Source organism: Scyliorhinus canicula, chromosome 9 (genome assembly GCF_902713615.1).
Source record: "Scyliorhinus canicula chromosome 9, sScyCan1.1, whole genome shotgun sequence".
NCBI lineage: Eukaryota > Metazoa > Chordata > Chondrichthyes > Carcharhiniformes > Scyliorhinidae > Scyliorhinus > Scyliorhinus canicula.
Window position 1 is genome coordinate 17,187,639 of NC_052154.1, and position 26,205 is coordinate 17,213,843.

Genomic DNA, 26,205 nt, shown 5'->3' on the forward strand with positions numbered 1-26,205 from the left:
TAATTTTTTATAATAATAACAATGACATAAACATGGTATAATAAACATTACCACTCCAACCCAATATTCACACACCCCAACCATGAAACAGCAATCTGGCCCCCCCCCCCCTCCTCCCCCCCCCCCCCCCCCCCCCCCCCCCCCCCCCCCCCCCCCCCCCCCCCAACCCCCACCTTGAAATTCTGCTTCTGCTGACATTTTAATTTTCCCCGAGAAAGTCAACCAACGGCTGCCACCTCCGGGTGAGCCTGACCATTGACCCTCTTAAGACGAATGTTATCGTCTCGAGATTGAGAAACCCAGCCATGTCACTAACCCAGGCCTCTACACTCGGGAGGCTTCGAGTCCCTCCACATTAATAAGATCTATCTCCGGGCTACCAGGGAGGCAAAGGCCAAGACGTTGGCCTCTTTCGCCCCCTGAACTACTGTCTCTTCCGACACTCCAAAGATCGCTACCTCCGGACTCGGCCCCACCTGTGTTTTTAGTACCGTGGACATTGCCTTAGTGAAACCCTGCCAAAACCCTCCAAGCTTCGGGTACGCCCAAAACATGTGGACATGATTTGCTGGGCTTCCCGCGCACCTATCCTCTACCCCGAAAACCTTGCTCATCCGGGCCACTGTCATGTGTGCCCGGTGGGCTACCTTAAATTGTATCAGGCTAAGCCTGGCACATGATGACGAGGTGTTAACCCTGCTTAGGGCATCCACCCATAGACCAGCCACTGTCTTTCCTCCTAGCTCGTCCTCTCACTTGCCCTGAAGCTCCTCCACCGGAGTTTCCTCCGCCTCCGAAAGCTCCTGGTAAATATCTGAAACCTTCCCCTCTCCCACCCAGGTACTGGAAACTACTCTATCCTGTATCCCCCGTGGCGGCAGCTGCGGAAAGGCCGGAACCTGTTTTCTCAGGAAGTCTCACACCTGCAAATACCCAAACCCATTCACTGCTGGCAATTCAAATGTATCCACCAAGGCTTTCAAGCTGGGAAAGCTCCCATCTATGAAATCACTCACAGCGTTTTACCCGCCCACACAAAGCCCAAAATAACCTTATTCACCCGTTTGAAAAAGGCCTTTGGGATGAAGATGGGGAGGGACTGAAAGACAAACAGAAATCTGGGGAGGACCGTCATTTTCACGGTCTGTACCCTCCCCGCCAGTGACAGCGGGTGCATGTCCCATCTCTTAAAGTCCCCTTCCATTTGTTCTATCAGCCGGGATAGGTTTAACTTGTGCAGTGCCTCCCACTCCCGAGCCACCTGGATTCCCAGATACCGAAAGCTCTTCCCTATCATTCTAAGCGGCAGCTCTCCCAGTCTCTTCTCCTGTCCTCTTGCCTGGATCGCGAACATCTCGCTTTTCCCCATGTTCAATTTATACCCCGAAAAATTGCCAAATTCCCCCAGGATTTGCATAACTTCCCCCATCCCCATTGAAATATACAAGAGCAGGTCATCTGCGTAAAACGAGACTTGGTGCTCCACTCCCCCCCCCCCCCCACCAGCCTTTTCCTGTTCCTAGAGGCTCTTAACGCCATGGCCAATGACACAAAGGCCACAGCAAACAGTAACAGGGAGAGGGGGCACCCTTGCCTCATCCCTCGGTGTAGTTCAAAATACCCCGACCTCAGCCGGTTCGTACGCACACTCGCTACTGGTGCCTGAAAGAGCAACCGCACTCAGTCAATAAAGCCCTCACCAAACCCAAACCTTCCCAGCGCCTCCCACAGGTAATTCCACTCCACCCGATCAATAGCCTTCGCTACCACCACCTCCACCTCCTCTCCTTCGGAGGGCATCATAATAACATTTAAAAGCCTTCGAACATTGGCCTTGAGTTGCCTCCCCTTTACAAATCCCGTCTGGTCTTCCCCTATCACCCCCGGGACACAGTCCTCTTGTGGCCAGTATCTTAGCCAGCAGTTTGGCGTCCACATTCAATAGAGAAATTGGCCTGTATGACCCCCATTGCTCCGGATAATTCTCCCGTTTCAGGATCAATGAAATTGAGGCCTGCGACATCGTTGGGGGGGAGGACTCCCTTCTCTCTTGCTTCGTTCAATGTCCTCACCAGCACTGGGCTCAATATCTCCGAAAACTTCTTATAGAATTCCACCGGGTAACCGTCAGGCCCCAGGGCCTTGCCCGACTGCATGCCCTCCAGCCCCTCCATTATTTCCTCAATTTCAATTGGGACTCCCAGCCCTTCCACCAGATCCTCATCCACCCTCAGAAACCTCAACTGGCCCAAAACTGCCTCATCCCCTCCATCTCAGCAGGGGGTTCCGACTCATATAGTTTACTATAAAAGTCCTTAAACATCACATTCACCCCCACTGGGCCCAGGACAATATTCCCGTCGCTACTTTTTACTTTACCTATCTCCCTGGCCGCCTCCCTTTTCCTGAACTGGTGCACCAACATTCTGCTTGCCTTTTCCCCATACTCATAAATCGCCCCCCTTGACTTCCTCAACTGTTCCACCGCTTTCCCTGTGGTCAACAGCCCAAACTCCGCCTGTAACCTCCGCCGCTCCCTCAGTAGCCCCGCGTCCGGGGCCTCCGTGTATCTCCTGTCCACCTGGAGTACCTCCTCAACTAATCTATCCCTCTCAGCCCACTCTGCCTTTTCTCTGTGGGCCCATATCAAGATTAATTTCCCCTCTGATCACTGCCTTCAGAGCTTCCCAAACCGTCGCTGCAGAGACCTCCCCCTCCCCAGAGACCGCCCACAAATTGCTTCGTCCGCTAGCAACCCCACATCCAGTCTCCACAGCGGGCATTGCCCTCTCTCCACACTAACCTGCAGATCCACCCAATGCGGGGCCTGACCCGACACCACAATTGTCGAGTACTCAGTATCCACCACTCCTGGTATTAGCGTCCTGCTCAGAACAAAACAGTCGATGCGAGAGTATACCTTGTGGACATGTGAGAAAAAAGAAAACTCCTTCGCCCTTGGCCGTGCAAACCTCCATGGGTCTACTCCCGCCATCTGTTCCATAAACCCCTTCAATTCCTTTGCCACAGCCAGCCTCCTCCCTGTCCTGGATTTTGACCGGTCCAATTCCGGATCAATGACTGTGTTAAAATCTCCTCCCATAATCAAGTTATGTGAGTCTAAGTCTGGGATCTTACCTAACACCCACCTCATAAATTCCACATCATCCCAATTCGGAGCATATATATTCACGAGTACCACCCGCTCCCCCTCCAGCTTCCCACTCACCATTATGTACCTACCCTCCTTGTCTGACACGCTTCTTCCTGCCTCGAATGACACTCGTTTGTTGATCAAGATCCCTACCCCCTGGTCTTCGAGATCATCCCTGAGTGGAATTCTTGGCTAACCCACCCCTTTCTCAATCTTGTCTGGTCTGTAACCTTTAGGTGTGTCTCTTGTAGCATTGCCACATCTGCCTTCAGCCCCCTCAGAACACACGAGCCCTCTTGACGGGCCCATTCAACCCTCTAATCTAACGTTTCATGTAATCAGCCTGGTCGGGGGGGCTTACCGCCCGCCCCTTCCTGCCGACTAGCCATTACCCTTTTAGGCCAGCCTCTGGCTTGCGCCCTCCATCTCCTCGAGCCCCTCCTCGGGCATTCGCCATTTCCGACCTCCCATTTGTCCCTTAGTAACAATTCTCCCCTATCAGCAAAGCAGCTCCTCCCCATCTCCCTCCACCCGCAGCAACAACACTAGAAACCCAACCCTCCCAAGTCAAGCTCCAGCTTAACACCAGCTCGCCCCCCACTGTGCATCCGTGAGTAAGCTGACCCATGCTGACTTGATAGCGCCCGCCCCTGGCACCAAACAATCTGTCTCCCCATTGTTCTCTCCCCTCTCCTCCCACTTGAATAAACATATTAAAAACATCACATTTCCCAGTAAACAGACATCAGAAAAGACAGTGAAGAAACAGCCACTTTCGCCAAAAAAAACACCCAAAAACAGAACCAACCCCAAAGACCATCCCCCTCAAACCAGCTCCCTGCAAGCCAAAGTTACCTTTAGCCATCCAAACAGCCCCTTATTACACATAACACTACTTATGCTTATACAGCCCAGCACAACAAATCACCACCACAGTACTCCAAGGCTACAGTGTCTTTTAGTTCGCCTCCAGCCTCTTTAATAAAAGTCCATACTTCGTATGGTGTTTCAAAGTAGAAGTCCCGTTCCTCATGTGTGACCCACAGACAGGCTGGGTACAACATTCCGAACTTCATCCCCTTCTTAAAGAGGGCCGTTTTTACCCGATTAAACCCAGCTCGCCTCTTGGCCAAATCCGCACCCAGATCCTGATAAATGCGCAGCTCACAATTCTCCCATTTGCTGCTCCGTTCCTTGGAAGAGTATTCCAAGAGTACTCCGTGGAGAGTATTCCAACAAACTCCTGACTTGATGGTGGACAGGCTTTGGGGAGTCAGGAGGATTCCCAGCCTCTGACCTGCTCTTGTAGCCACATATTTATCTGGACAGTCCAGATCTGTTTCTGGTCAACATTAACCCCCAGGATGTTGATAGTGGTAATGGCACGATGGTAATGCCATTGAATGTTAAGGAATGATGGTTAAATTCTCTCTTGTTGGGGATGGTCATTGCCTGGCACTTGTGTGGCACAAATGTTACTTGTCACTTGTCAGTTTAAGCCTAGATATTGTCTAGACATTGCTGCATTTTGACACGGGCTGCTTCAGTATCTGAGGAGTCACAAATGGTGCTGAACATTGTGCTGTGCACTCAACTCACTGTTGACTTATGATGGAAGGAGGGTCATTGATGAAGCAGCTGAAGATGGTTGGGCCTAGATGACTGCAGGCAGAGACTGAGGTGATTGAACTCCAACCACCACAATCATCTTCCTTTGTGCCAGGTATGACACCATCCAGTGGAAGGATTACCCCATTCTCCCCACCACACTATTCCCGTCGACTTCATTTTTGCTAGGGCTCCTTAATGTCGTACTCAGTCAAATGCTGCCTTGATACCAAAGGCTGTGACTCTCACCTCATCTCTGGAGTTCAGCTCTTTTATCCATCTTTGGACCAAGGCTGTAATGAGGTCAGGAGCTGAGTGACTCCGGTGACTCCAAACTGAGAGTGAATGAATACATTTGGTGCTCAAGAGCTGAGTAATAATGCCAGGGATATCAACTATTTTGTTCCCCATCACTTAAATTTTCCTTCTGACATTTCCCCAGAAAGCAATGAATCATGTGGCGGAGCTCCACCCAAGCAAAACTCAGGAGCAAGTCCAGACAAGGGGTGCAAAATGCACAGTTGAAACATCATTGCTCATCTTCATCTTCTTCTCATCTGACCTCAATGGGAGCAGTGTCCACCATGTAACGACCTCAATAAGAGCAGTCTCCATCAGGTAACAATTAGATGTAGAAACACGAATGTTCAGAAAACAGAGGTATTTTTAAGGGATTTGTGTTTGTATTAGTAAACATCATAAATAAGGTATAGTTTAATATTACTGTGCTTGGAAGGGTAAACTCTATAGTTAGATTCATGTTTCTTTGTGTGGGGGTTGGTTTCAATTTTAACCATGATTCTATTGTGCTTAGAGAGGGTGTGAAGATGCTCCGCACTGGGTTGATCTGGAGATGGGGGGAGGTGCGGGACCAGCGCCCGCTCTGGCGCCTGGATGTGGGGCTGCTGGCTGATGAGGAGGTGTGTAGGAGGGTCCGGGGAAGTATTGAGGGGTATCTTGATACCAACGACACGGGGGAGGTCCGGGTGGGGATGGTCTGGGAGGCTCTGAAAGCAGTGATCCGGGGGGAGCTGATCTCCATCCGGGCCCATAGGGAAAGGAGGGAGAGGAAGGAGAGGGAGAGACTGGTGGGGGAGCTCCTGGATGTGGACAGGAGATACGCGGAGGCACCGGAGGAGGGGTTGCTGGGGGAACGGCGTAGTTTGCAGGCCAAATTTGACTTGTTGACCACCAGAAAGGCAGAGACACAGTGGAGGAGGTCGCAGGGCGCGGTATATGAGTATGGGGAGAAGGCGAGCAGGATGTTGGCGCATCAGCTCCGCAGGCGGGATGCGGCTAGGGAAATTGGTGGAGTGACGGATAGGGGTGGGAATGTAATTCAGAAGGGGACAGAAGTAAATGGGGTCTTTAGGGACTTCTACGAGGAACTGTACCGGTCAGAACCTCCGATGGGGAGAGGGGGGATGGAGAGCTTCATGAACAGGCTATGCTTCCCAAGGGTTCAAGAGGAGCTGGTAGAGGGGCTGGGGGCGCCGATAGAGTTGGAGGAGCTAGTCAGGGGGATCGGGCAAATGCAGTCAGGTAAGGCGCCGGGACCGGACGGGTTCCCGGTGGAATTTTATAAAAAATATGCAGATCTGGTGGGCCCCCTGTTGGTGCGAGCCTTCAATGAGGCATGGGAGGGGGGGGCTTTGCCCCCGACGATGTCGCGGGCACTGATCTCTCTGATCCTGAAGCGGGATAAGGACCCCTTGCAGTGTGGATCATACAGGCCTATCTCGCTCCTCAATGTTGACGCTAAGTTGCTGGCGAAGATCCTGGCCACCAGGATAGAGGACTGTGTGCCAGGGGTGATACATGAGGATCAGACAGGATTTGTCAAGGGACGGCAGCTCAACACGAATGTGCAGAGACTACTAAATGTTATTATGATGCCGGCAGTGGAGGGGGAGGCTGAGATAGTGGTGGCGCTGGATGCGGAGAAAGCATTTGATAGAGTTGAGTGGGGGTACCTGTGGGAGGTGCTGGAGCGGTTCGGATTCGGGGAGGGATTCATCAAATGGGTGAGGCTGCTCTACGCGGCTCCGATGGCGAGTGTAGTTACCAATGGAAGGAGATCGGAGTACTTTAGGCTCTACCGTGGGACCAGGCAGGGGTGCCCCCTGTCCCCCTTGCTCTTTGCACTGGCGATTGAACCTTTGGCTATGGCGTTGAGGGAGTCAGGGAGATGGAGGGGTCTGGTGTGGGGTGGGGAGGAACATCGTGTATCGCTGTATGCGGACGACCTGCTGTTGTATGTGGCGGATCCAGAAGGGGGAATGCCGGGGGTGATGGAGCTGTTAGTGGAATTTGGGGGCTTCTCGGGCTATAAGTTAAATTTAGGCAAGAGTGAGGTATTTGTAGTACACCCGGGTGATCAGGAGGAGGGAATCGGGAGACTCCCATTTAAGAGGGCAGTGAAGAGTTTCAGATACCTGGGGGTGCAGGTGGCCAGGAGTTGGGGGACTCTCCATAAGCTTAATTTTACCAGGCTGGTGGAGCAGATGGAAGAGGAATTTAAAAGGTGGGACATGGTGCCGCTATCGTTGGCGGGTAGAGTGCAGTCCGTCAAAATGACGGTTCTCCCGAGGTTCTTGGTCCTTTTTCAGTGTTTGCCCATCTTTATCCCTAGGGCCTTTTTTAGAAGGGTGACTAGCAGCATCATGAGCTTTGTTTGGGCGCATGGGACCCCGAGGGTGAAGAGGGTCTTCTTGGAGCGGGGTAGAGATGGTGGGGGGCTGGCGTTACCCAATCTCTCGGGGTATTATTGGGCGGCCAATGTGTCGATGGTGCGCAAGTGGGTAATGGAGGGGGAGGGGGCAGCATGGAAACGGATGGAGAGGGCGTCCTGTGGCGATACAAGCCTGGGGGCCCTGGTAACGGCGCCGTGGCCGTTCCCTCCTACGAGGTATACCACGAGTCCGGTGGTGGCGGCTACCCTCAAGGTTTGGGGGCAGTGGAGGCGACATAGGGGAGAAGTGGGGGGCTCGATGGAGGCTCCGTTAAGGGGGAACCATAGGTTCGTCCCGGGGAACATTGATGGGGGATTTCAGGGTTGGCACAGAGCGGGCATCAGACAGCTGAGGGACCTGTTTATTGATGGGAGGTTTGCGAGCCTGGGGGAGTTGGAGGAGAAATTTGGGCTCCCCCCGGGGAACATGTTCAGGTATCTGCAGGTAAAGGCATTTGCTAGGCGGCAGGTGGAGGGATTCCCTTCGCTTCCCGCGAGGGGGGTGAGCGACAGGGTGCTTTCGGGGGTCTGGGTCGGAGAGGGGAAGATATCTGATATCTACAAGGTTATGCAGGAGGCGGAGGAGGCGTCAGTAGAGGAGCTGAAAACGAAGTGGGAGGGGGAACTGGGGGAACAGATCGAAGACGGGACATGGGCTGATGCCCTGGAGAGGGTTAATTCTTCCTCCTCGTGTGCGCGGCTTAGCCTCATCCAATTCAAGGTGCTGCACCGGGCCCACATGACTGGGACGAGGATGAGTAGGTTCTTTGGGGGTGAGGACAGGTGTGTCAGGTGCTCGGGGAGTCCAGCGAACCATGCCCATATGTTCTGGGCATGCCCGGCACTGGAGGAGTTCTGGAAGGGGGTGGCGAGGACGGTGTCGAGGGTGGTGGGATCCAGGGTCAAGCCAGGATGGGGACTCGCGATTTTTGGGGTTGGGGTGGAGCCGGGAGTGCAGGAGGCGAAAGAGGCCGGTGTGCTGGCCTTTGCGTCCCTAGTAGCCCGGCGAAGGATCTTGCTACAATGGAAGGATGCGAGGCCCCCAAGCGTGGAGACCTGGATCAGTGACATGGCGGGTTTCATTAAGCTAGAGAAGGTCAAATTCGCCCTGAGAGGGTCGGTACAAGGGTTCTTTAGGCGGTGGCAGCCTTTTCTCGACTTTCTGGCTCAACGATAGGGTACGGGGACAGCAGCAGCAGCAACCCGGGGAGGGAAAAGGGGAGGGCCGACAATGACTATGTTTGTTTATTTAATTTTAATATTTTTTAAGTTCTTTTGTTGTTCATTAGGGTTGGGGGGGGGGTGGGGGGGATGTGATACATGCGCCGATACGGTCTGGGGGTGTCACAGTTATTATGGGTTATTTTGTTGCATTTCATTGTTTGTCGTTATGTTTTATATTTTCTGTAAAAAATTCCAATAAAAATTATATAAAAAAAAAAAATTTTTTGTGTTTAATAAAAGATTGTTGAACGTGAAAAAAAAAAAGAGAGGGTGTGAAGAGTAAATAAGCCAGTGGTTTCTTCGCAACTGGGGCCATATAAAGATAGAGAAGCTTGTAAGTTTTAGTTTAGCTAATTTGATTGCAGATGAGAGAGGCAGTGACGTAGAAACAGGTATCTGGAAGCAGTTGGTTTTAGAAGGCAAAAGAGGGAACATGTCTCTCAGCCTTGCTAGAAGAAACGCCATACTATGGAGTTTTGGCTAAGAAAACCAATGTCAGAAACCTAAAGTCCAGCCAGTTAAGGGAAATTAGAGAAATGAAGAGAAGTTTGCAAGAATTCTGGAGTTAACGGAACAGAGGAAACTGGGAACGGTAAAGTCACAGAGAGTTGAAAAGGCATTGGATCGTGAGAGGCCGGAAAGATATCTGCAGTAGTAGTAAGATTTGTGACAAATTATTTGAAACAATTCTGCAAAGTGATGGCTTGTTCTTGGAGTTTGTGTAAAAGCCTTTAAGACAAATGAAACATGAAGGGAGAGTTGTATCCAGAAAGTGAAACCTTAATGGAAGCAGTGGAGGGAAAGCATAATTTAAAAGAAGTTTTGAAAGTGTGACTTTTGAAAGCGGAATTTGAAATACCTGTGTGGAAGTTGGAGATCAGTGAGACAATTTGGCTCACATTATAAGAATCATCGGGCGAGGTTTGAGAGGAGAACTCCACAGACATTCACTTGGGTTCAGAGTGGAGTATGTCTTGCCACAGTCATCTTGTGTGCTTAAAAGGGACTTTGTGTTAATGAGACCATTGTAGCCTTAAGATATACTTTGTAATCCCGTGTTAATCCTACACCCGGTATGTAATTACTAAACTAAAGGGGAGTAAAGAAGTATTGTATTATAATCCAATTTTTCCATGTTTAATAAATGTGTTTTGTTGTTAAAAAGTTAGTGGTCCTGTGACTCTGTTCCGCCATGTTTTATGAAAAAAAAGTAACGGTAAAAGTTACAGTCTTTTGAGGTTCCATTCTGGGATCCTCCCATCTAGTTATAACATCAACTGGGATCATAACACTGACCAATTTGTTTATCTCCTTCCTAACCCAGTTACCACTCAGCCCAAATGTAACATCCCATCATAATCAAAGCACCAAAAAGCAGACAAGCTGCGGAATCGGAGACTCCCTGATTTACAAAGCTTATCAGACCAAAAAATGATTTTTAACAAGCAAAAGATGTACTCCTAATGTGAATCTATGCAATTTCAAATGCTTAGTTTTCAAAGGATTGGCATAATTAATAGTTTTTAGATAAGCATGCAAGAAGCTTGCATCTATATAGTACCTTCCACTTGATGCTCATTCTAACCTGAACTATATTTACAAGCAATGAACTCCTTGTGAATTGCTGTGATATAGGAATTGAGTCAGGCAAATTTCACTCAGCAAGGTTCCACAGCCACCAATGAATTAAATTACCAGTTTCAAAAAAAATGTTGGTTCTGGGACAGTGGGGAAGAACTTCCCTGCTCTACTTCAAAGTAGGCAAATATGAAAGATCCCAGACTACAGAGGGCAAACTGTTTAATATTGCATCTGAAAAATGACTCCTCCAACAGTGCAGTACATCCTCGCACTTCTACTGGAGTATCAGTTTATGTTTTATGCAAAGATCTCGGAGTCCTGACTCATAGGCAGGAGTGCTACCCACAGAGCCACCATTGGCATGAATTATCTCCATAAGGTATCGAGGGAAAGGGAAAATCCTAGGTTAATCTTTAACAACAGTTGTCTGCATCAGAAGATGATTTTCCCTTTTGACGCAGACAGCTGTTGTTAGGTTAACAGGTAAACCTCAAAGCCTTACTTTGAATCCCTATGCCATGGCAATCATGTGTCAGTTGGTAGCACTGCTGCTCAGGTCCAAGGTCGAGATTTCAATCCCAATCCAGAGACTGGTGGACAAAAATGACACTCCAGTGGAGTATGAGGGGGTGCTGCACTATCCAGAGGGACTGGGATTTGGATGAGATGTTAAAGGGAGGTGGTGTGACTTCAGTAGATTGGAATTTGCCATGGCGTGATTTGGAAAAGAGCTGGACTTATCCCTGGTGCCCTGCCTGGTGAATATTTATCCACAAGTCATCATAACAAGTAGATCATCTAGTCATCACCACATGGCTAGCTGAGGGCTTGCTGCATGCAAATTAGCCATTGTGCTTCTTGTATCACAAGTGATTACATTTCACATTAATTGGCTGTCAAATGCTTGAGATGTTGAGGCATGTTATTAAATTAAAGTCTTTCTTTCTTTTTAAAAAGATTTTTATTGAAACATATTCATTATAAACAAAATAATATTAAAGTTGAAAATGAAATGAAATGAAAATCACTTATTGTCACAAGTAGGCTTCAAATGAAGTTACTGTGAAAAGCCCCTTGTCGCCACATTCCGGCGCCTGTTCGGGGAGGCTGGAACCCCGCGCTGCTGGCCTGCCTTGGTCTGCTTTAAAAGCCAGTTATTTAGCCCTGTGCTAAACTAGCCCCTGATGTTTACTAATACAAATACAAATCCGTTAAAACTACCTCGGTTTTCTGAACATTAGTGCTTCTACACTTAACTGTTACCTGATGGAGACTGCTCTTATTGAGGTCGTTACCTGGTGGACACTTCTCCTATTGAGGTCAGATGCGAAGAAGATCAGCTATGTTTCAACTGTGCATTTTGCACCCCTTGTCTGGACTTGCTCATGAGCTTTGTTTGGGTGGAGCACCACCACATGAATCATTGCTTTCTGGAGAAATGTCAGAAGGAAAATGTAAAGGGAGGGGAACAAAATAGTTGATATCCCTCGTATTATTGCAAATAATCGTTTGCGTTCTTTTTGCAAGTTAATTACAATGCAAAATGAACACAAACAATCAAGAAGCCAAATTAATTGACCCACCCCTAGCCCGCCCCCGAGAACATTAAACTGGATCAACAACTGAAGTTGACTAAATCTTTAAACAAGGAAATGAATGGTTGCCATTTTTAAAAAAATGCTTTTATTGAAGTTTTAACAATTTATACAAAATACAAACAGCAACCCTTAAACAATCCTCCAATCCAAGAAAGAAGTCCCCTCTTACTTGTCCCTCCCCCCAATCCTAACAGCTAACAGTGACTAATTCTCTTACATACAATATAAACAGCCAATATCTTCGGTAGAACCCTTCAATCGACCCCCTCACAGTGTATTTGACCTTAAGAGTTGCAAAAACTCTATTAAATCCCTTAGCCACGCCGAAGGACTCATTGCTAGTTTCCAATACAACAGGATCCGCCTCCACTCCACCAACGAGGTAAAGGCAAGGACATCTGCCCCCGCACACGTCCGCAGCTCCAGCACATCCAAAACACCAAAGATAGCCGCCAAAGGACAGGGCCCAAGCTTCAATATTTAGGATCGGCGACAAGGTGCTAAAGAAAGGACCTCCCAAAGTCTACCACCTTGGTGCAGGACCAGAACATGTGTGTGTGGGGTGCGGGCCCTCTCGAACAGCGCTCACAGCTATCCTCCACCCCCTCAAAAAACAACTCATCCTAGCCTTGGTGAGATGCCCTCGAAAGACCATTAGCTGGATCAGGCTGACACATGATGATGTCGCCTTCACCTTCCACAGCGTCTCACTCCATACCTCCTCATCCAGTATTGGCCCCAATTTCTGCACCCATTTGAATGGCTGTCATGTCAGGTAGAACCAGCTACCGACCCTGTAATGGTGGTACTTAACCTTCTCCAAATACAAGAACGACATTGAGCTCACCCAAGCTGAGGCGCTGGGTGGAGCAGATCTCCACCTAAGCAGATCTCGTTCTGGGCTATTAATGAGGCAAAGGTGAGGGAGGCTATGCACCTTCATCCCCGTCTGCAGCACCAGCGGATCTGATACCCCATAAATGGCCACCAATGGACATGGTTAAGTATCTTTGACATGTCACTAAAGACCCAGAAGCTCACTAACTTGTGACAAGATGAGTATGGGTAGCCACTCCCCCAGAGAACAATGCTCACACCGGTCGTCCACCCCAAAGAAAAAAAAAACATCCTTGCCTTTGTCAAATGAGCCCTCTGCACCACCTTGAACTGGATCAGACTAAGTCGTGCACAGGCAGATGTGGAGTTGACTCTGCAAAGAGCCCTGCTCCACAACTAATCATCCAGAATAGGACCCAATTCACCCTCCTATTTCACCTTCACCTCATCCAATAGAGCAGACTCCACTCATGGGATCTGGCTGTATGTGAAATACTCCCACCACCAGACCCAGCCGAAGACACAATTCTCTTCAACAGGGATGACGATGGTGCCTTCCGTGAAAAATTGCGAATCTGAAAATATCAAAACAGATTAGAACCAGGAGGCTAAAATTTTTCCAACAGCTTCTTAAAGCTGACAAACCATCCTTCTGTGAACAAGTCCCAAACCCGTCCCCTCCCATAGCCTAAACATCGAATCTAAACCTACTGGCAAAAAGAGGGGATCACTACAGTTAGGGGCCAGCAAATACAAGCAGTTAAGTTTAAAACGTTGTCTGAACTGTTCCAGATTCTCAGAGTGGAGACCATACTGGATTAGAGGGAAATCTTGCTGGAGAAAACGGTAATGATGCTGTTATTAATGCACCGAGGCTGGGACGCTTACAAGAACTCAACTCCATTTGCCCCCGATATGGAATCCGGATCACTACATATTAGCTACCCAATAATAAAATAGATGAAGCCAAACCTCCTGATTGTCTATCTCTCTGGAGGAACACATTACAGATTCTTGGAGTCCTATCCCCCAAATGAAAGATGACAATAAATTTGTTAATTCTGATATGAAATGAAATTAAATGAAATGAAAATCGCTTATTGTCACGAGTAGGCTTCAATTAAGTTACTGTGAAAAGCCCCTAGTCGCCACATTCCGGCGCCTGTCCGGGGAGGCTGGTACGGGAATCGAACCGTGCTGCTGGCCTGCTTGGTAAGCCAGCGATTTAGCCTTGTGAGCTAAACCAGCCCCTATAGCTGGATAAAGGACAACTTGAGGAGAAAAGTGGGGAGCCATTGAAAAAAATCAATAAAAATCTCAGGAGCATATTAATTTTAATAGTCTGAACCCTGCCCACCAAGGACAGGGGGAGGTTATCCCACTTCTGACCCCGTTAACCAAACTTGCAAAAATGCTAATTTGTGAAGCGAAGCACAATAGTGAGCACCCAGATAACGAACGCTGGATCTGGCAAGGTGAAACGGTAACGGCCCAGATGGGCCCTCCTCCCCAGGGGGTTAGCCGGGAAGTATTCGCTCTTAACCAAATTCAATTGAAAATGAAAATGAAATGAAAATCGCTTATTGTCACAAGTAGGCTTCAAATGAACTTACTGTGAAAAGCCACATTCCGGCACCTGTTCGGGAGGCTGGTATGGGAATTGAACCGTGCTGCTGGCCTGCCTTGGTCTGATTTAAAAGCCAGCTATTTAGCCCTGTGTGCTAAACCTGTACCCAGAGCAGCCAAAACTCCTAAGTAGCTTCATCATCTCATCAGTTGTGGAGAATGGGTCTGTAATCTAAAGAAGCAGATCATCTCCATACAAGAACACCTATCCCTGATTTATACCCTCCACTTACTGGAAGACCTCAGCACTATGGTAAGCTGTTCTACTGCTATAGCAAACAGGAGCGGAGATAATGGACACCCCTACCTCATACCCCTATTCAGTGGAAAGTAGCCAGAGTTCAAAACATTTGTGCGAACACTGGCAGTGGGAGCCTTCTGCAGTAAATGAATCCACGGTATAAACTTTTGCCCAAATCCAAACCTCCCTCAAACCCCTTTTCTGAAAGTGGACAACATTTAATAGCCAACAGTTATTGCCCGACGATTGCCGACCCTTGACAAAGCCTGTCTCGTCTTCCGAGATCACCTCTGGGAGGCAGGACTCCCAACTGCAGCGCCATCACTTTCGTGATTCCGCATTCAGAAGCAAAATACGTCAATCGCGACCCACATTCCATAGGTCCTTGTCCTTCTTACGGATCAGGGAAACAGAGGCCTGCACAGATGTTATGTACAACGAACCATGGGATAAGGAATCATTAAACATACAAGATTAGAGTTATTAATTGTTCCGCAAACGAAACTCAATGGGGAAGCCATCAGGGCCAGGAGCTTTACCCGTCTGCATCAACCCAATACATTTCCTAATTTTCTCTAGGCTCAAAGGGGATTCCAACTCTTCCCGCCTCTCCTTCTCCACCACTGGGATAGATAACCCATCCAAGGCATCCGTCATGGCCCAACTCTCGGTTTAATAGTGATCCGATAAAATGTTTCAAAAGCCGCATTAACCAGAAATCAGACTGTCACTCGAGTCGCTTATCTGCAGATTCTCCCGGGAAGCCGCCCGCCAACTGAGCTGATGAGTTAAAAGGGGCTGGTTTAGCACAGGGCTAAATCGCTGGCTTTGAAAGCAGACCAAGGCAAGCCAGCAGCACGGTTCAATTCCCGTACCGGCCTCCCCGATCAGGCGCCGGAATGTGCCGACGAGGGGCTTTTCACAGTAACTTCATTTGAAGCCTACTTGTGACAATAAGCGATTTTCATTTCATGTTCATGAATGGCAACTGGCCTTCTTCCCGTGCTCATAAAATATACCCCTCGAATGTCATAGCTGGCCCATTGCCTTACAAGTTGATTGAATTTGTGTCTGCAGCTTTTTTCTGCTTGCCAGCAACTACGGGGTTGGAGTGCTGATGGCTGACCTCAAGGATGGAGCCCACCTTCCTCTGCCGCTCCACCCTCTCAGTCCTTTCAATGTGCGCTTGAAGAAATGATCCCCCTCGTGATAACCACCTTAAGAGCTTCCCACAACGAAGGGGAGATAAACGCACTTTTATTAAATTTAACATTTCCCAATGGCGGTGGACACGCGTTCCAAAAAAATCTTTTGTCCGCTAACAATGCCGTCCCCAACATCCATGGCGGATGTTGGTAGAGTTCCGACTAGTGCTAAATCCACAAAATGTGGGGCATGGTCTGAAATTGCAGAGTGACCCCACCTTCTCCCCCGAAGGGAGGAGACCTAGCTCCCACAAATAGTCAATGTGAGCGTACCTGGAAGAAAAAAAATCTTTATATCACCCAAGCACGGAAAACACCCCAGATCTGTACCCTCCCCCCGCCCCCAAAATCGGAAACCAAGAACACCTTTGCCATCCCTGATGGAGTCAGAGATTTGAACATGGGTCAATCCATCCTGGGATCCAGAACACAGTTAACTCACTGTCCCAAGATTAGCTGATGTGAATCCAAATCCGGGATGGAGGCCAGCAGCTTGTTAATAAAACCTATATTGCCCCAGTTTAGAGTAGACGTTTACCAGGACCACCACAGATACCCGCCACAAACAATAACACGTCTACCATTGGGATCTGCTAAGATGTTTGCAGCAGAAAATCAAACCTTTTTATTGATTAAAATTGCCACGCCTGGGCCCCATCAAAGCCCGAATGAAAACTTTGCCGCTACTGCTCTCCCACCATTCCAAAGTATGGATAGATGCCAATGAAAGTCTAAATCAGTAGAAACCAACTAGAAAAACCATTAAAGAACATACGAGAATCTACTGCCCTTGTAAGGATATATGGGTGGGTCATTTATCTTCCCAGTCAAATACAAACAATATTGTCCTTCCATCACCCAAAGAGCTCCAGCTGGAGGCAGTTCCACAAATACTATTTATCCCTTGGGCCCAGTAGAAGTCTTCACTAGATGCCTAGACTACGTAGAAATATAATAGCATAACATTCAGCCCTTCCACACTCCATCTACTATCAGGATAATCCTTTATTCCCTTTGCCTTCATATGCACATCTAGCTTCTTCCAAATCATTTATACTATTGTCAACAATGGCCAAGTTCCACAATTTCACCAGCTAAGATGGTTCTTTGAATTTCTTAGTGACCATCTGATTAGTGAGGGCCCCTCTTTTTGCTCTTGCCCACAATTTTAACAATCTCGGTGGTATCACCCAACATTTGAGACCAGAGTGTGTTCATTCTTTCCCGACAAGTATAGCTCTGTTGTATTGCAAAATCTTTCCCCACCCTTCACTGCACTTCCATGCCCTTTACACAGTACTCCCAAGATAGTGATGATGAACCAAAATAAGCATCGTGTTGCTCCCACCACACGCTGATATTAATATTTCCAGCCTTTTTTGTTTTAATTGCAGATTTTGCTTCTGTTTTTTCCACTGATATATTAATTTTATTTAACTCCTGTACTGTTTTGGCTTGGTATTGTGTCCCAGCACCTCAACTTACAAAAAAACTAGAAGTTCAACTTGAATTATTCAAACTTTCAAATCTTTGTAGCACATTTTAGTAAACAACAACAAATTTCAATTCTTTATTTAGGTTTTATCACAATAGTCTTCAAAATGACAGCATTGGCATTGGTGTTACAAAAACATCTATATAACTTCAATGTAATCTTGAGCAATGTGTAATAAAACATCCTCAAATTGTCACCTTCGAAGTTCTGCCATACGAAAAGATGCACATGAAAATGATGGTTGGTAACTGGAGCTTTAGGAAAAATCCATTAGTTGCAAGTTAGGCATCAAAATGCTATCCCAGTCATAGAAATCAGAGATATTGCAATACCTTTGGCCATTGAGCAGTAGGTCAATTTAAAAGTACAAGCGCAGGTGAAAGGATCCATCCATTGCATCCATAAATGCAAATGGTAGCCAAGACGGAGGTTCAAATTCAGATTTTCCAGTGGAACTGGAATGGTCATAACCATGGGAATTTACCACATGGTCAGAAACATGGGCATTTACCACAAAGAGATGCAAATGACCCACCCTGTAGCAAACTGTTGGAACTGAAAACTTAACTCACTGTCAAGCATCTTCCTTCATTACAAATACCCAACTTTCCCTGAAGCATGCAAATAGGTTTCAACCATTCTGTGAATAGTTTCAACAACAGTAAATCATTCTATCACAAAATCTTGAAGGAACAATATGACAAGATATTATGCAGAATTCAGTTCTTCGAGACAGGGGTCCTCCTTCCTTTCTCCCCCCACTCCTCCAATTGGTTCTCAATTAGGGCTTCTGTCCAGGAGGCCCAATCACTTAATGGTCAGGCCTCCCATGCAATCAAGGTCCCAAGAAGGGCAGAAATCCTGCCCCGTGGGTTTCTGGCCAAAGGCCGGCAGTACAAATGGGAGCAGTGGTTATGCTCAGAGCGCTTTGCCTGGATCCCTGGAGACAGAAAAGCAGGATGGGGTTCCCCAGCAAGGGGGGCGGATGCAAGGGCAGGGGGTCTTATCCCCATCCCCCAATGAGTGGTCTCTGGATCATGTCCAACAAGGCATACCCCTCCCTCAAAGAAGGCTGCTGGCAGTCTTCAGGAGGCATGAGAGACTTGTACAAGTCCTGTCAAGTACCTGTAGGCTCAGGGATAAGTGGCTCATTATTGACACTAATGGGCATCCCACTACCAGGCAGGATTCCCAAGACAAGCCCTTCCTGCTCCCACTAAGTCAAGAGACTGTTTTCCCAATGCTGTGAAATCAAGTACTCTAATCCAATTTTCTTGGCTTCCCCACCACCCTTGTGAACATTCCAGCAGGCCCCACTAAATTCTGCCCATCATGGTCTTGAAGCTTTCACGAACCTTGTGGTTAGAACTGATACAGATCAGACCAACTGCTTAAGCAGGAATTAAGGTACAATTACACAGACCGTATCCAGGCACTGCAAGAACTTTTGTACATATTAAGATTTGTAACAACAGTTTTTTCTTTAAAATGTTTTTTTTTTTTTTTTTTTTAAGAGTACCCAATTCATTTTTTCTAATTAAGGGGCAATTTAGCATGACCAATCCACCTAGCCTGCACATCTTCGGGTTGTGGGGGCGAAACCCACGCAAACACGGGGAGAATGTGCAAACTCCACACGGACAGTGACCCAGAGCCGCGAGGCTGCAGTGCTAACCCACTGCACCACCGTGCTGCCCCCAAGATTTGTAACTACAGTTAAATGAGATGTTAGCAATGACATGTTGGCATACACAGTTCTGGAATTACAATATACTTGAACATTTTTTAAAAATGACTTGCATTTAGAGCCTTACACAACCACAGGTCATCCCAAGCCTCTTAACAGATAATTAAATGTTGAGAATTGCAAAAATAAAAATAAAAATCAGGTGAGCAAAATAATTTCTTCAGGGTTTGTGGAGAGACAAATGGGGGCAGCATGGTAGCATTGTGGATAGCACAATTGCTTCACAGCTCCAGGGTCCCAGGTTCGATTCCCGGCTTGGGTCACTGTCTGTGTGGAGTCTGCACATCCTCCCAGTGTGTGGGTGGGTTTTCTCCGGTTTCCTCCCACAGTCCAAAGATGTGCAGGTTAGGTGGATTAGCCATGATAAATTGCCCTTAGTGTTGGGTGGGGTTATGGGGATAGGGTGCAGGTGTTGACCTTGGGTAGGGTGCTCTTTCCAAGAGCCGGTGCAGACCCGATGGGCCGAATGGCCTCCTTCTGCACTGTAAATTCTATGAAATGCTCACCAGAATGAAGCAGTGATTCCTTTTCAATTGTATGAAGAGGACCTGGTGGTTGGGATGCACAGGGGCAGGGGGAAAGAGGGGGAGAAAAGAAGCATTGTATCCGTAATACATTAAACGTCAGCCAAGATTCAGACTGGGGTGTAGAAAAACATTACTATTCTGCTGAAACAGAACTCTTTAAAAAAAGGTTCAACTGCATTAGTTGACTGCAGAATAATGCTCGCATTCCTCACGTCCTCGGAGGGGGTTGACAAAGCAGGGAGAGTTATTGAAAAGTAGAATTAAATATGGTGGTTCCTGTAGAGAAAAACAGAAGCACATGAATGGCTCATTTGTGCAGCAAATTGAATAGCCTTTTGAAAATAAAATGGGGCACTAAGTTCTAACAACTGCTGGAATGGGAAATTAAAAAAACCCACCAGAACACAGATCAGTCAGCGTCTGAATAAGGAAAACAAGTTAACCGCAATATCCATTGGCTTTTGTGTCCAACTTGAATATGCATTTGATTGCATTTCCATCTTTGTATTCTAAGACAGGGATTCTTAAAATCTGGATTGTAATTGGGATGGAAGGCTCTGCAGCAGAGCTGGCAGCGGTAGAGGGGAGCCTCTCGATTTGACAGCCCTGGGATCTGATGCTCAGCCAAACATCGACGGGATTTGTGCCAATGGGCACGGTGGCCTAATCCAATGTGCTCTGAGGCTGGATTGCTGCTTGCACAGTGAACGGCAACTTGGTGGTTTTATTTTCCTGCCTGTATCCTCGTGTTTGAAGCTCCATCCCACTCAATACCTCTTCTCCCATCTCTGCAATTTGCACTCTGGGCTGCCACCAAGTGCAATGTCCTAAAAAAAAAAAGGAGCCACAGCAGAAAAAAAAAGTTTGCCGAGCACCCACCAGGGCCACTTCCCTGCCCCGCACTTTGCCCTTTATGCTACCACTTCTCATTCTACACATTAAACGTGGTTCCACTTTACCCCTCAGATCAGTGTGAACACATTTTAAAAAAAATTAGTAAATTTTAAAAACAGGAGTAAATGGAAAAAAACAACCAAGAGTTGTTTGACAAAGAGCCATCAGACTCAAAACATTTCTCTCCCTACAGATGCTGCCAGACCGGCTGAGATTTTACAGCATTTTCTCTTTCGTTTCATGAAAAAACAAGGTTGGAACAGTTGGTGGAAAAAGTCTTAAAACAAAACTTAGCTTGATGCTCATTGTGGGGGTGCAGGAGATAATGGGGGGGGGGGGGGGGGGGGGGTGGAGGTTAAGCTCACTTTTAGACAAAAAATAACATGCCTTCTTTTGATTTTATGAACAGGTTTTCAAATAATTTATTAGAATTAAGCCATAAAGGTAAAGAAACAGGAAAGGGCCATGCACCTACCAACCTCCCTACCCCAGGGTTTTGCCACAAGGTCCGAGACCCAATTTCAAAAATAAAAGCCAATGGCTGATTTGGTGGTGCGCTGGTACAACCGCCTCTTTTTCAGCCGAAACACTGACCCGGATTATCAGGGTCACTCTCTGTAAACATGCATGATCCCAACACACGAAGACCTAATTCAACATAAAAACGTGATTGCAGGACCAAGGCAGACCAGTTCTAACCTGAACACATTTGAGCAAGGCATATGGTGGAAGGGTGTAATATGATCCAAAGGTTTCCACAGTAGCAAATTTGACTTGCCATATATTTTCAGGATCGATCATTGTCTGAAAGGAGTCCTTTCCGAGCCTGGGGAAATTTAAAAAGAAAACTCCAACCCGTTGCTCCCACACAGGCATGTAATTTGCAACCCAATCACTGCTTCACATGTATATTTAAGCATTTGAATAGGGCATTTCCCAATACCATGGAAACTGCGACTTTTTAAAGATCAGTTTACAAATACATAATGGATTGCAAAATAATGTCTAATTTTGTACCTTACATACGACGTGGGACAAATGCTGGGTTATGCTGCTTGCAGTCTTACAATCGAGTGCTTGAAAATAGTTAATCACAAGGTTAAAGGCAGCTCAACTGCTGGCAGTTTTACTTAAGGAAAAATATCACCCAAGTTTGGGAAGCAGTTGCTTCAAAAATTTAAAATGATATATGTATTAATTTATAATGATTTAAAAGTTGATCCTGCCTGCCCTCGCTGTATATCATCCCAAGCTGCTGGTGGAAAAAAAACTTGGATTCAGGTCTGGAGATTGAGCATTCCAACACATCTGCAGAGCAGAAAACTTCAAAACAAAGACATGAGCTCAATTATTTGATGCAACGCAGCGGCGTTTGGATTTGGTGTTTTTTTTATATGCAGTTCTAAACACTACAATCGGTGAATGCAGAATACAAAATCAGATACAGTCCAGAGTTATAAAAACTCCGGAATAACATGGATCTCCAGAACTTAATGGAACAGTTATAAAACAAAAACATTGAGGTTTATTTAATGGGTTATGTGAAGGAGTTAACTGTGTAAGAACTGCATCAATGTTGTACTGCTTTGCATCTTACTTAGCACAATATTGGTCATTGAAGATGGGGAGCAAAAACAAAATATAGCCAGAAAGCTGCTGGAGTGGAGAAAACAGCCAGAAAGGTCCAAGGCTGGTTGAGCAAATACAAAACGCTCAGGTGGTGGTGCAACAAAACAACTTCTCAAACCGGAAGGAACTTATTACAGCATTTAACTCCAAAACTAAAAGCTTGTATGATCGGTTTTATTCATAAGAGCTGAGTTAACATTTTTTCGACTTCTATATTACAAGGATTATGAATGAAATGAAATGAAATGAAAATCGCTTATTGTCACGAGTAGGCTTCAATGAAGTTACTGTGAAAAGCCCCTAGTCGCCACATTCCGGCGCCTGTCCGGGGAGGCTGGTACGGGAATCGAACCGTGCTGCTGACCTGCTTGGTCTGCTTGAAAAGCCAGCGATTTAGCTGAGTGAGCTAAACCAGCCCCTTCATGGAGATGCTCATGGTTAAGGCAGGGATTTAGAATGATTGGAATACAATTTCAAGAATTCCACTTTCAAACTTGAATGATATAACTGGCCATGCTAAATTGCCCCTTTATTGGAAAATAATTTGGTACTCAGGACATCACGTAGTGGCAGTGAAAGGGTTTGGAACTGTAGTCACGTCTGCAATGCAATTTGTACGAAATCCCAATCCCAAAATCAATTTTCAGTCAATTTTCTTGCAACGCACCATTGCACCAGTTTATAAAATGCCATTAGCATCCGCTGGTGCTATTCAATTTGGGAAGATCTTTGTTCATGAAGGATATTTCATGCAGGCCTAAACTGCATGGCCAAACCAATGTAAGTAAAAAAAAAAAAATATTTCCCCATCCACTCATTTGTAAATTAATCCAAGTTTAATCTTTCATGAATTGGAGATGAACCATATTTGCAACTGGAGTAATAAAATTAACCAAACATGCTACAGCCAAGGAGGTGCTCAAACTCTCATTTAATCAAATGTTCTAATAATATTTCATTTAAAACATAAACAGACAAAAAAGTTATTTGAGGATGCACATTTTAAAAACCCCACATAATTCACTTGTTTCCTTTTGACATACCCAAAGTTTAAAATTTTTTTTTTTTTTTAAGAATATCCAATTAATTTTTTCCAATTAAGGGGCAATTTAGCGTGGCCAATACACCTAGCCTGCACATCTTTGGGTTGTGGGGGTGAAACCCACGCAGACACGGGGAGAATGTGCAAACTCCACACAGACAGTGACCCAGAGCCGGAATCGAACTTGGGACCTCGGCGCTGTGAGGCTGCAGATCTAACCCACTGCGTCACCATGCTGCCCTGACATACCCAAAGTTTAACTGACGACTGAAACTATTGAACTAAAAAATGATGCGTGATTTGATCACAAACCTACTGTCCTGTTGTGGAAACCAAGAGACCTATGGTTCGAAGGCTTAAAACATTTCACTTATCTCTCAGCACAGTAAGCCGGCGTGCTTAATGTTTCCAATCTTTCATTTTACCACAACCAGGTTTCACATTCATTAAGGGTCGCTCATTGCAGCCAAAGGAGGTTGCAGGTCCCTGATTACCAGAGAATGTCCCTGGAACATTCACAGGAAGCTGTCTCAGCAGAGATGAAGAACAGCTTTGTTGACCTCTGGGTTTGTCCAGTCATTCCTGAGATCATCCATGTGGTTATCAAAATCCACTAAGGAGTCGTAGAATTTACCATCCAGAAGACAGGTTGTGATTCGTTGCACCTCTGACCAGTCTTCACAGAAATCACTGACAAAAAAAAAAAAAATCACATCAGAGTACATACAAACATGACAAGCTGCATGTCTAAGGGCTCACTCAGAGATATCAACACTGGGAGCTGGGAAATAGCTCATGTACAATCTGCTGATCCACAGAAAAGGTGCTCTTCTTTCCCATTTCAGGTTCTTACAAAGTCAGGATTAGGACTAAACATTCGAGGACCAACCAGAACATGGGAATTCCTTTCTTCAAATTTAGAAGTACAAATAATTGAAGAAACAAAGTGCCCCCAAAATAAAGAATTTAAACCTCATGAAGTGGTGTTGGAAATACACTTTTAACATCTGAAAGAGATAGGTTTGGGTCAGCCTGTTTTCAGTTCTGGAGAAGGATCTACAACCAAAGAACCTTATTCTTTGATTCAGGGGTTGACAAATATTTTCAGCATTTACAATGGAATAGGTCATCTGTCTCAGTTTACCCTCAATTTATTTTATAGGTCAAGAAATAAATGTTAAACTAACAAAAGTTAGTCCCATTCTCTGCCCCAGTTTAAAGTTCTTTATTCCAAGTTAGAAATAGTCATGTCACAAGAGGGGAAGAGTGCTGAATGGGACTTTATTTCAAAGATTACATCCAATTTACTTACGAAAATGGAATCATTGCAGAAGCCATACCGTAGATGCATTTCTGCCAAGATTGGAGTGGAAAAAAAAAATTTCCTCACATACTTTGCAATTGCTTTTATAGAAAGACAATGTGGTTTATGTGGCAAGCTTTTGACTTGGCTAGAAATTCCTGCAAAATAACACTCCGCAAAATGCACCCTTCATTGTTACACAGCAGAGAAGGAGTGCAAATTCAGAGAGGTTCAAGTTAACCAGTCCAGAAATACCAGTTATCCAGAATTGTGAGCATACCCAAGCAATTCATGGCATCATTTTAATACAGAACTGTGGGAGAGGATAGGTGAAGATTATGTTTGGATGAATCAAAATAGTTCCAATTTTAAAAAAGTGTGGAGATGTTGGAAATACTCAGCAGGTTAAGAAAGCATCTGTGAATCTGAGGGCAATTTTCATTAGAACTGGGAAAAGTTAGAAGTGTAATAGGCTTCGAGCAAGAGGTCAGCCAGACAAGGCCAAAGAGGCCTGTGATGACAGTAGAGTTGGTCTTCAAGGGAACAGTGACGGGGCAAGAAAAGGAACAAAAAGAAATGGCTAGAGGAAGCGGCCAGGGAAATCAGTAGAGTGGTTGATGGGGAGGGGAGCAGAGTGGAGGACCCGGCAGGACTGAGTAAGGTATTTCGGGACTTCTATAGTAAGCTGTACACTTCAGAACCCCAGGAAGAGCCGGAGGAGATGAAAAGGTTCCTGGACGGACTAACCTTCCCAAAAGTAGGCGGAGGACTAGTGGACGGGCTGGGGGCCCCGATTAGAGTGGAGGAGGTATTAGGGGGCCTAAAAGCCATGCAGTAAGGGAAAGCCCCGGGGCCGGATGGATACCCAGTTGATTTTACAAGAAGTTCTCGGAGATAGTGGGACCGGTCCTGACTAGGGTTTTTAATGGGGCAAGGGACCGAGGGACCCTGTCATCGCCGATGTCACAAGCCACGATCTCGCTGATATTGAAGCGGAACAAGGACCCGGAATTCTGCGAGTCATACAGGCCAATCTCTCTGATCAATGTGGTGGCCAAGGACCTGGTAATTAGAACTGAGGACTGCGTACCGGAGGTGATTGGGGACAATCAGACAGGGTTTGTGAAAGGCAGGCAGGTGACAGCTAACTTGAGAAGATTGCTTAATGTGATCATGATGCCCCCGACGAGCGAGGAGGTGGAGGTAGTGGTGGTAATGGACGCTGAGAAGGCCTTCGACCGGGTGGAGTGGGACTATTTGTGGGAGGTGCTTGGACGGTTTGGGCTCAGGGATGGACTGATTAATTGGGTCAGACTATTGTACCAGGCCCCAAAAGCTAGCGTTAGGACAAATAGGATAATGTCAGATTATTTCAGACTACATCGCAGGACCAGACAGGGATGCCCACTCTCCCCGTTGTTGGATCCACTGGCCGGGATGCAAAATATACTAGAAACATTGAGGAAGTTCGGCCGGTTCTCAGGGTACAAATTAAAAATGGCCAAGAGTGAGATGTTTGTGGTGCAGGCAAGGGGCCAGGAGAATAGACTGAAGGAGCTGCCATTTAGGCTGGTTGGGAAAGTTTCCGGTACTTGGGGATACAGGTGGCAGGAGACTGGGGCAGGTTGCAGAAGTTAAATTTGACTAGAGTGGTGGAACAAATGAAGAGGGAGTTTCGGAGGTGGGATGCACTCCCGCTGTCACGGGGGGGGGGGGGGGGGGGGGGGGGGGGGGGGGGGGGGGGGGGGGGGGGGGGGGGGGGG

General features: G+C 46.6%; 1 protein-coding gene across 1 annotated transcript in view; it reads right to left on the reverse strand.

Annotated features, from left to right (window-relative positions):
- Window positions 1–21,839: 21,839 nt before the first annotated feature.
- The window catches only part of emc8 (ER membrane protein complex subunit 8), a 13,817-nt gene continuing 9,451 nt past the window's right edge, over window positions 21,840–26,205 (reverse strand). The window contains exon 5 of the mRNA XM_038806285.1: window positions 21,840–23,829. Within this exon, the coding sequence (XP_038662213.1) occupies window positions 23,670–23,829 (160 nt within the window). The 3' untranslated portion in view covers window positions 21,840–23,669. The remainder of the gene's footprint in view (window positions 23,830–26,205) is intronic.